Genomic DNA, 12,018 nt, shown 5'->3' with positions numbered 1-12,018 from the left:
ATGAAGTGGAGGATGTAGTTGAAGATGAAATTGAAGTAGTGGTGGAACATGGGAAAGCATCTACACCCAAGCAAGAATACGAGCCACAAGCTCCCTTTCCAAGTGCTCTCAATGATACTAGGGTGATGGAAATGAAGACCTCAAGCATATATGAAATCTTCCAGAAGTGGGAGGTAAACATTCCACTCCTTGATCTTCTTAGTAGTGTACCAAAACATGCAAATTTTTTGAAAGAATTGTGCACTACAAAGAGGACCAACAAGGCAAAGAGCATGGAGAAAGTGAGGGCTAGTGAACATGTCTCGGCTATGTTTCAAAAGCGGTTACCATAAAAGTGTGGTGATCCTGGCATATTCACCATCCCTTGCAAGATTGGTGAGTTTGAATGCCAAAGAGCCATGATTGATTTGGGTGCATCTATTAATGTTTTGCCTAATTACCTTTATGATTCTCTCAAGTTGGGGCCATTGAAATCGACTCATGTAGTCATTTCATTGGCCGATAGGTCCAACATCTACCCCAAAGGTATCATTGAGGATGTTTTGGTCAAGGTGGGTGACATGATGTTTCCCGTCGACTTTTATGTGATTGAATTGGAGCCCGAAAAAGGCTCAACACCAATCTTGTTGGCAAGACCTTTCATGAAAACCTCCAACACTAAGATAGATGTGTCTAGTGGGTGTCTTACCATGGAGTTTGAGGGCCAAATGTTCAAACACAACATATATGAGGCAATAAAATACCCTCTCGAGACTTCTTCTCTATGTTTTCTTGAGATATTTGAACCTATTATTCAAACCATTTATGAATTGTGTAGAGGTGACACTTTGGATATTGCCTTTACTAATGGAATGGTTGGAGAAGATTTGGGGTATGTTTTGTCTTGTGATTTGGAGACAACCTTACAAGATTTGGAGGCAAATCCACCCATGGAGGAATTGGAATAAAACGAGAATGTTGTGGTACTTGAGGATGTTGGTTGTGACCTTTCTTTGGCTAAGAAGTTAGTGAGTATGAATTTTAAAGAGAATGTCAAGAGGGTAGAGAACATGATGATTGTTGAATTTTTGCCACACAAAGAGGAACCTCCCCTAGTTTACATGAAAGAGCCACCTATTCTAATTCCTAAAGAACCTCTTGTATCCTTTCACTCTTACTTGGTTTTTACCAAGTCTAACCCTTCTTTTATGGAGCCTTATCGTGACATTAAATTGTTTTTCGAACATGAAAGCTCAACGAATTACTTGTCATATGCATATATTTTCATTGTGCATGCTTGGTATGTATTGACTTTCTATTATTGTCACTTTTCTTATTTGTGGGCTAACATGTTTGATAGGTTACTAAGGGCATTAAATTTCTCCCCTCTTGACCATTGATAGAAGAAAAAGCTTGAAAAGGCGCCGAGCAAACGACGAAAACCAAAAGCGCTTTACGGGAGGCAACTCGTACTCCTTATTTAATGTACTTTTAATGTCTTTCTTAATAATGGATTGAGTTATTATTTTTGTGTAAAACTCAAGTTCTTGAGTAGTGCACACAAGGTGTTTGTGAATGGTGCAAGTGATTTATTAAAATCTTTTGATAAGTCCTTGCTTGAGAGTAAAAAGTATCATGCTTGACAATTCCACCAATGCTCCTTATCAAGCCCAAGCTACCCTTGTGCCCCATTTTTCCAAGCTCACTTTTTGATACAATCACTACATACATCATCACTCTTCTTTGCCTAATTTTCTAAACATCATATTTCCTTATCATTACCTCAATCATGCGGAATCACCTACAAAAGAATTCCCATTTTCACTCTCACAAATAAAAAAATGAAAAAGAAGCAATCAAAAGTTCAAGTGTGGATGAGTTTTGTTGGAAAAAAGGTGAAGTTTTGTGCTTGAATTAGTACACCATAATACCAAGTGAAGGAGAGGAAGAGAATAATGTAAGGTGTGAATCTTAGAGCTCATCATTGAGAGTCTAGGATGTTTATGGTGTAAGTTAGTGAGCTTGTGAGAAAGAGTTTAGCTTGTTGAAATTTGATGGTGATGACGGTGCCTCAAGTCATTTTATTGAGGATTGATTATGATGTTCACCTTCACTTTGGGGACAAAGTGAAAAACAAAGTGTGGGATGGACATGAGTGGGTAATTTGTAATATATTGTATTATATTTCATTCCATGCATTGCAAAAAAAAAAAAAATGAAAAAAAAAAACGAAATTTTTTTTTGGAAAAAGTAAAAAAGAAAGAAAAAAAGAAAAGAAAACCCGGCTAGGATGAAAACTCGAAAGGGCATCCTAGGTAAAAATGGAAAAGTGGCCGAGGTCAGAGTGAAAACCCGAAAGGGCACTCCGGGCAAAATGAAAAAATGAGTGCGAGCCACGAGAGATAGAGTGAGGAGAAAGCTAAACCGAAAACCCGCAAGGGCGGGCGGTTTAGGCAAAATGAGAGATTTAGGAAAATGAAAATGATTGAAACTTTCAAGTCTTGTCACATATTTTTACTACTTCCTACATGGTGTTGGTGACATAAGTGGAGGTGGTAAAGAAGGTTGGAAGGGTAGGCTAGTAGTGTGCCAAGACTAGGAGGGGGATTTGGAAGCTTATTTTGATACTAGTGCTTGGCATACTTGTTGTTTGGAATTGGATTGCTTTGACTTGTCTTATGCATTGATAGTGTGGTTGAGTTTTGGTTATTTGAGTTGTGAATTGTTGGAGTTGTGTGAAATATGGAGGAATTTGAGTTTGCCTACTTGTTGAGCTAGGAGATGCTATGATGAATATGGTGACCTTGTGTTGAACCAAGTGGAGTGATAAGGGGGAGTAATAAGGAGAATGTTGATGAGTTGTGAGTGAAAAGTGAAGGTTGAATTTGTGGATTTAGGAACACTCTTAGAAGAGGGAAGGTATAAGGAGGGCGCGTGAGTGAAGAGCAACTCTTTATGGAGGATTTGGGTCATTTATCTTATTGAGGAACATATGGAGACGGAATAGTGACCATGAGGTAAAATGATGAGGGATATATAAGTAGGATGAGGTGTGAGAAAAGAGGGATGAATCGATTGAGCTTACCCATACTTATTTTGTGAGCCTTTTGTTGATTGATTGGTTCTATAATAGTTTGCTCGGGACGAGCAAAGGCTTAAGTGTGGGGTATTTGATAGGCTCATATTTATACTATCTATTTAGCTTATTTTATGTATAATAAAGCGACATTGGGACGTGGTTTCACATGATTTACGTCACATTTACCATATTCTTAATGTCGGGTTAACAATGGAGTTTTGAGCAATGATCTGAAGCAAAGGCATGTCTTGAAGTCTACCATGGTACAAAATATCTACAAGCAAGAAGGAATACTAGCTAAGACATGAAGAAGTGAAAGGATGAAGCAATTGAAGATTTGAAGCGTCGTTTGCATAAGGATCGACTTCAAATGGGTATATCTTGAGTTATAGAGCTCGTATTGATGCAAGGCCAAGTGGAGGTGAAAGCTTATGTTCTTAAATTTCCAACGGTAGGTCACACGCCTCATTTTCCCAAGTGACGAGAGAGATATGGCCTTCGGAAAAAATGCTGTCCAGCAAGGAACTCGCACCGTGCGAAATTTCTGCCTAGAAATTCGCGCCGTGCGAAAAATCTGGGTTTCCGCAATTTTTGTTACGGGTTTGCTTCTAACTTAAAGCCCATTAATCTTCCGCATCTTAGGACTATAAATAGTTGAACACCATTAGGTTTTAGGAATCTTTTGCATCATTGAACAATTATTTTGTAATTTGGAGATTATTCATCTTTTAATTGGGTTTAGATCTATTATGGAGAACTAATCTCCTCTTCTTAATCTGACTCAAAGGTGTAATCTTTGGTTGTAAGACTCCTTAATTTTTCCTTAATTTTCATTATCATTGTTAATCCTTTGTGTTTATTGATTGAATTTTGGAAACCTTGTTTAAATTGAGTAATTAAGTGTGATTCCTTGTTTCTTAATTAATCAAGTTCCTTAATTTATTGTTGTTCGGATTATTAAGTGTGATTTCCTTGTAATCTCATCTTTGCAACACCTTGTTATTATGCTAATGAATGTGATTTCTTCTTGGCTTAATCATCAAGTAAAGGATTAACTTGTAATTAGGCATTAATCGTGTTTTCATTGTGTCTAATTACCCTTATTCAATCTCTAATGCTTTTATCTTCTTATTAACTTAGCCAATGTATGTGATTTCTACTCGGTAGCATTGATAAGTTGGGTTAATTGATTAAGTGTGATTTCCTTGTCATTTAACCACTATTAAGGATATTTAGGAGAGTAATCTTCATAATAAGGTGATAATATATAATTTAAGGATTGATTTAAGAGAGTAATCTTCACATGTCATCCTATAAACCTCTTGATGAACCTCTATTGCTAATGCCCTTAGATGGTTAAATGTTTTCCCACTATAACACTTGTTTCTCTTTTGTTTCACCCTTTTCACCTCACCTACCTACCAATCTTGCTCTACCTATTAACTGCCCTAATTAAAGGACCATTTCTTCTAAAATCAACCTAAAAAACTCAATTCATATAATCTCAGCCACAAATTCTTGCTTAAGTAGGGGCATATCCGTCTAAACTTAAAATGAGTGAAATATATACTTTTTTTTATAATGGGGTTGAAAACTAAAGAAATTATCAAAATAGGTTTAGTTTCAAAGTAATTACCCAAAATGGGTCTACGTCAGCACGAAGCTAGCTTCGGATTCATGCCGCTCTCCCCCTAAGCGACTACATACTATATGACATGAAAACAAAAAAAAAATATAAAAAAGTGCTGCTATACGTAATCGAACCCGGCTAATACCGCCACTATCCCTTCCTCCTTCACTACAACAAGAGAGTAGTAATGTTTATAATATGCACTCAAATACATATAATGTTTAAACGTAACTGCTGCATTTGTAATATTTAAGTTTAAGCGCGTAAATAAACAGTGTAGCATAATTGAGGTAGTGGTTAAGGAGTCAAGTATGTTTGATGGAGATGCGGGTTCAAATTTCCTAACACACATTATTGTTTTTTTTTTATTTCAAAAATGTTGTAGTCGCTCCATGGGTGAGCGACTTGAACCCAAGTCGCACACCGGCACAACGACTTGAGTCAAATTCTCCCAGCCTTAAAATCACTAATATTAACTTGTTATTCGGGATGTAGTCGTTTAGGGGGAGAGTGACTTGAATCCGAAGTTAGCTTCGGTGCTGACGTAGACCCATTTTGGGTAATTACTTTGAAACTACACCCATTTTGATAATTTCTTTAATTTTGAACCCCATTTTAGAACAAAATTCTGAAATATAGATAATACAAAAGCACTTGATTGAGGTTAGCAAAAACCTTGTCCCATATATGCAATGTGGTGTTATTTGACCCATACTAATCTTAAAACGACTATACCTGTCTTAAGAGAAACCTACTTAATCTCACCTACTTCAAAGTTTTCTTTTCACCTACTAATCAATGTCTTCACTTCTAAACATAACTAGTATTGGTGCTCGGCTTCGTCCGAGCTACCTCTAAAACCCATTAATTTTTTTTTCATTAAATAAAATTAGTTAAAGTTGCATAACCCATAAATTTATCATTAATATATTTTTTATAACATATCCTAAAATTACGATGAAATAAAATTTGAGACAAATTCACTACTCCCGCTATTAATATTTTACTATTATTAGTGAAATAATAGTAATAACATTTCACTACTTGCCCGTAATCATTGTTATTTTCACTATTCCCACCGTAATTATTGTTACTGTCACTACCGCCGCATTAATATTAACTAGTTTTGTGACCCGTGAAAATTACGGGTTTGACTTTTTCTGTTGTTTTGTTTTCGCTGTGTTGTTCGTGAAAGTGTTTTTCGGCTTTTTTATGTACTTTATTTTTGACTTGGAGATATATTATATCGAGGGTATTTTGAAATTTTGTGATATGAGTCAAAACTATGTAATGAGAAATGACATCAAAACCCATGAATCTATATGATAGTTTGATTTGTCTTAATGACAACCCTAAGTTTTTTGACGGCAGTGTAGCATAATTGAGGTAGTGGTTAAGGAGTCATGTATGTTTGACGGCAGATGTGGGTTCGAATTTCCTAACACACATTATTGTTTTTTTTTTCAAAAATGTTGTAGTCGCTCCATGGGTGAGCGACTTGAACCCAAGTCGCACACCGGCACAACGACTTGAGTCAAATTCTCCCAGCCACAAAATCACTAATATTAACTTGTTATTCGAGATGTAGTCGCCTAGGGGGAGAGTGACTTGAATCCGAAGTTAGCTTCGGTGCTGACGTGGACCCATTTTGGGTAATTACTTTGAAACTACACCCATTTTGATAATTTCTTTAATTTTGAACTCCATTTTAGAAAAAAATTCTGAAATATAGATAATACAAAGCACTTGATTGAGGTTAGCAAAAACCTTGTCCCATATATGCAATGTGGTGTTATTTGACTCGTACTAATCTTAAAACGACTATACCTGTCTTAAGAGAAACCTACTTAATCTCACCTACTTCAAAGTTTTCTTTTCACCTACTAATCAATGTCTTCACTTCTAAACATAACTAGTATTGGTGCTCGGCTTCGCCCGAGCTACCTCTAAAATCCATTATTTTTTTTCATTAAATAAAATTAGTTAAAGTTGCATAACCCATAAATTTATCATTAATATATTTTTTATAACATATCCTAAAATTACGATGAATAAAATTTGAGACAAATTCACTACTCCCGCTATTAATATTTTACTCTTATTAATGAAACAATAGTAATAACATTTCACTACTTGCCCGTAATCATTGTTACTTTCACTACTCCCGCCGTAATTATTGTTACTGTCACTACTCACTACTGCCGCATTAATATTAACTAGTTTTGTGACCCGTGAAAATCACGGGTTTGACTTTTTCTGTTGTTTTGTTTTCGCTGTATTGTTCATGAAAGTGTTTTTCGGCTTTTTTATATACTTTGTTTTTGACTTGGAGATATATTATACCGAGGGTATTTTGAAATTTTGTGATATGAGTCAAAACTATGTAATGAGAAATGACATCAAAACCCATGAATCTATATGATAGTTTGATTTGTCTTAATGACAACTCCTAAGTTAGTATTCCATTTTAATATTCGAGAATTGTAACCACTAAATAAAACTTACTGAAGGGGAACAAAAATACTTGGTATATGCGAAAATAAAAGTAGAAAGAATGAAATATTAATTGTTTATACCTCGATATTTCACGTTTAGATCCTTGGTAACTACACTATGAAAATAAACAAAAATAAATTAGAATCTAATTGAATAGAATGTAAAAGACCAAGCAAAAGTATGCAAATAAAAATTATAGGTGAATGGAAGTCCCGCCGCCATTTTGTGTCTTATTTATAATCTTGGGTTATATACATTTTAATTGATATATCTCTTGAGTTCTCGCTTATAACTGACTTCAATAAACCCTCATAGTGCTAATGATAAATGATAATTATTTTAAAATTAGATTTTAATGAATTATAAGGAGTTATACGATGTAAACATCATTTTAATGAGTTAATTTAACCATTTTTTTTTTGCCTTTGTAATTGTCAAGACCATTAGCGATGGGGTAATGAAAATTTAGTGCATATTTATCTTAGGGAGTTTATGAAGGTTCTTTTACATGCTCTCTTAGTCATTTATTTAAACAATTTTTATTCTTTGTCTTTATAGTTAACAAGATCATTACTTATGTAGTTATGAAAAATTTAGTGCATATTTATCTTAGAAAATTTATAAAGGTTCTTAAATGATCACTTAATTAGAGTAAGATGATATCACTTCACACATAAAGAATTGCTCAAAATAGCATTTTTATGTTATTGTATAGATAATGATGATAATAAAATAACAACAACAACAACAACAACAACAACAACAACAACAACAACAACAACAACAACAACAACAACAACAACAACAACAACAACAACAACAACAACAATAATAATAATAATAATAATTTATGAATGAATGGATGGATTATAAAAATGTCATGTGAAATAAAATTAAATGGTTTAGGTACCCTTTTGCTTGTATACTAGTTTTGTTACCTGTGAAAATCACGGGTTATCTCTAGGAAATTAAAAATTTAGATAGTTGATTTTTTTTGTGAATATCAAATGAGATCGGAATTTTTTAATCATTGATATATATTCCTATTCTTTAATTTTGATCATCATCTAATAAAAATTCATAAATTTAGAATTTGATTATGTACGAATTAGAAAAGTTTAAAACCAAATTGAAATATTGAAGTTGTTAGTTGTATAAAAAGTGAATTTACCTGTGGAGTGTGCATGACATCAAGAGTTAGCCGCTAACCATACGACTTCACCACAAGGTCTTCCTTTCGTACCGCCTAAAAAACAAAAATAGAACAAAAAACAATACACAAATTAGTAATTCGTCATTTCAAATTCAAGTTAAATAAAATACTGCAAATTTTTACCACCCCCAAATGATTGTTTTGGAGGAAAACAAATGAGACAAACTTAAATAGGAGAGGCTAAATAATGCTAATTTGAAAGTTAAATGATGTACACTAAAATTAGTGTTCACAAACTTTAAATGACATAAATATTAATTAGGAAAAAAACAAAAGCATTCAAAGGGTTATATATAATGGGTTGCTTTATATAATCTTTGTGGTGGTATGAATTATTGTAAAATTAGTATGAGAGTTAAATGAAGTAACGGTTAGGCTAGGGTAGAGAATTAGAAGAGACTTGTGAGAAAATTCGACGATGCCTTTAAGAAAATCATTAGAGTTATGTGAAAATTATCATGGGTTGAACTTAAATAATGGTTGAATATAAAATGCCATAATTTTACGTTTAGAATATTATTAAGCTACTCATTTGTTTTTCTTTTCAAGTTTGTGTAATTTTAAATAAATAAATAAATGTATAACTTTTATGAGCTATATTACTATGAAAAATGTTAAATCGATTCACTAACTTTTTTTTATTGTAAAATGGGAATTTAAATTGTAAATTAAGAAATTTTGATGTGAATTTTGGTAAGTTATATCTTTTTTTTTTCGGAATTTTTTAATTCTACCATGTAATATAGTTTGTAATTTGGAAATTCATGAGTAATAGTTATTAAATGGAGAATTAGTAAATAGAAACTATTGTAGGTTTAATAGCCATTATAAACTATTGATTCCCATCTTTTAATTTGCCTTTTCATTTAATTTTGAGTTATGAGTATTATTAAATAAGATAATTCATTAGTGAGAAGCTCAAAAGGTAAAAAAATAGGAAAAAATATTAATGAAAATTACTATTATTATTATTGATCCTAAATAGTGGTTGAAATAAAATGTCATACCTTTACTTTTAAGAATATTATTAAAATTCACAATTATTTTATTTTTAATTAAAAAGGTTTGTATAACGATCTTAAATAAATAGATGTAGGTGTAAATTTTAAGTGGTACAATTTCAGGAAGGTGAAGTTTAACTTTTTACCAAAAAAAAATATACAACATATCCAACCAATATTTCATCGTATGAAAATAAATTAAAAAAAAAAACTATGAAAAACTTTAATCAATTCATTAACAAGTTTTATTACAAAACATTCAATTAAAAAATTAATTTTATAAATTAATGTTATGTTGTCAATTGTCATTAATCAAGTAAGTAATATAAATTTAAATTAATTAATATTAACCAATCTAAAAATGACATGTGGAATAAAATTAAATGGCATAAGTAGCCTTTTAACTATATAGTATAGATGTCTTCGTGGAGAATGGTTGGGTAGGCGTGTGTCAATCTTAACCAAGGTGGCAATGTGAATATCTATGTGGCTTTTCCACATCCTACGGGGCTTTGTCTAGTTGACATTTTTTAGGATGCCTTTTAATAATATTTTATAGATAATTTCACTACTTCCACCGTAATTATTGTTACTTTCACTATTGCCCCATTAATATTGATTATTTCAGTACTCCCGTTGTTGTTTCTACCACTCTCACTAATCTCGTTGATAATATTGTTACTTTTACTATTCAAATGAGTGATTACTATCATATAACTATATCCCATGTTACTACAATTCTTTTCTTTACTGACGAAATTACTTTTACTACTTAGGCATGCAATTTTAAGAGGATTATGTATTTATATAAATATATTACAAATATGCATTAAATCGTATCGAAAGAATTATGCAATATTATATATTATGAAATCTAACTTGAATCATTTATAACCTACTTATTATATTTTTGTATGTTAAATAATTAACATCTCTATACATTTAATAAACTCTAAAATTTAATAAAATTGCAAAGATTTTAAATTTAATATATAATTTTATGATGATAATAATTAATACCATAAGTGTGCATGTTTATACTAATTAATTATTTTATTTTAAGAAAATTGACCATGTTCTAGTCTTCTATAAATATTTAGGAAAATTACTAGACATCTTCTTTCTTTTAGTCTCCTTGAAATTGACCATCTTAATTAATTATTTTATTTTAAGGAAATTGACCATGTTTAGGAAAATTACAAAGCTTCTATATAATTTAATTTTAACCCAAACTATATAATATTTGCATTGAGATCCCTTAATCGGGTCTATCACACGGTGCTATTGATTTAAAACTATATAGTATAATTAATTTGTACAACTTTCTTTAATTACATTGAAGTCCCTTGGTTTCTGGATTTAATATATAGAATTGATTACCAAAAACCCAAGTTAATTGAATTCTACTAAGTTTAACTTAAAAGATACATGCTCTGTTTGGTAAATGGCATATTGGCCAAATTTCAGTATATTGGATAGGTTTAGCATGTTCGACTTACGAATATGCTATTTAGAGCGTTTGGTTAATGGCATATTGAAATGGCATATTGAGGTCCAATATGCTATTTTTCAATATGCTGCTCCTACCAACATATTGGGTTAGCGGATTGGAAAGAAAAAAATTATCTTACTTACCCCCTTAAAATATACTAACCTTCCTTTTATATATATAATAAATAATTTCTTCATATTCTTATTTTGTCATTTTACAAAGGATCTAAACAATCTGCTAATCTAAAACCGTCAATTACCAAACACCTCTAAAACAATTCTGCTAAATAAATATGCTAGTCAAACCTATTAAATCATTCTGCTAGTCAAATCTGATTTCTAAATATGTTTCTGCTAATGTTAATCCGTTGTTTACCAAACATGGCCACAAACTTTAACCTAAAATTGCAACATTAACCACAAAGCAAGAAACAAATTGAAGTAAACTACGACAAAATTAAGCTCAATCCCAAGTTTCAAACAAACTAACAACCTTAAAAAACACAAAATTTCAACAAATTAACAAACGAAAACAAATAAACAAATAAACATGAACTGAAATTTCACCTGACTAGGAGACATGTCTGATTGATTAAATGGATTTTTTCAACTTTTAACACATCAAAAAACCCAAAATCTCAATTGCTTTGTTTCCTGATTATATGTACGTGATCAGCAAAAAATGATGGGAGTAAGTTAAACTGTAACATTTATGGAAAGCAAAAATTTATAGGAAATGATAAATCAATGGGATCCGCTATTATTTTCTTGACATTTTCAAAAAAAAAAATTGAGTTGAATTTTATACTTTTTTTTGGTAGAATGTGAATATATATATATATATATATATATATATATATATATATATATATATATATATATATATATATATATATATATATATATAATATATATATATATATATATTTTCTTAGAACTCCTAAATATTTGAGGATTGAGGATTAAATACAAAATTGTTCAATATCTTATAGTAACCTATTGTTTGAATAACCCGTGATATTGTATTAAACAACCCGTGTGATCATTTAATGAAATCCTCAACAAGGCAATATATAAAAGAATATATATATATATATATATATATATATATATATATATATATATATAT

The 12,018-nt window shown here is 31.3% G+C and overlaps 1 protein-coding gene across 1 annotated transcript; it reads left to right on the top strand.

The window, feature by feature from the left end:
- The first annotated feature begins 398 nt into the window (after nt 1-398).
- On the top strand, nt 399-947 carry LOC141637632 (uncharacterized). The gene has a single exon (XM_074447105.1). It carries the CDS (start codon nt 399-401, stop codon nt 945-947), a length of 549 nt encoding a protein of 182 aa, XP_074303206.1.
- Nucleotides 948-12,018: the final 11,071 nt, after the last annotated feature.

The sequence above is a fragment of the Silene latifolia genome, unplaced genomic scaffold, assembly GCF_048544455.1.
Source record: "Silene latifolia isolate original U9 population unplaced genomic scaffold, ASM4854445v1 scaffold_124, whole genome shotgun sequence".
Lineage (NCBI taxonomy): Eukaryota > Viridiplantae > Streptophyta > Magnoliopsida > Caryophyllales > Caryophyllaceae > Silene > Silene latifolia.
Note: the sequence above shows the minus strand (reverse complement) of the source record. Positions and strands in the feature narration are given on the sequence as shown.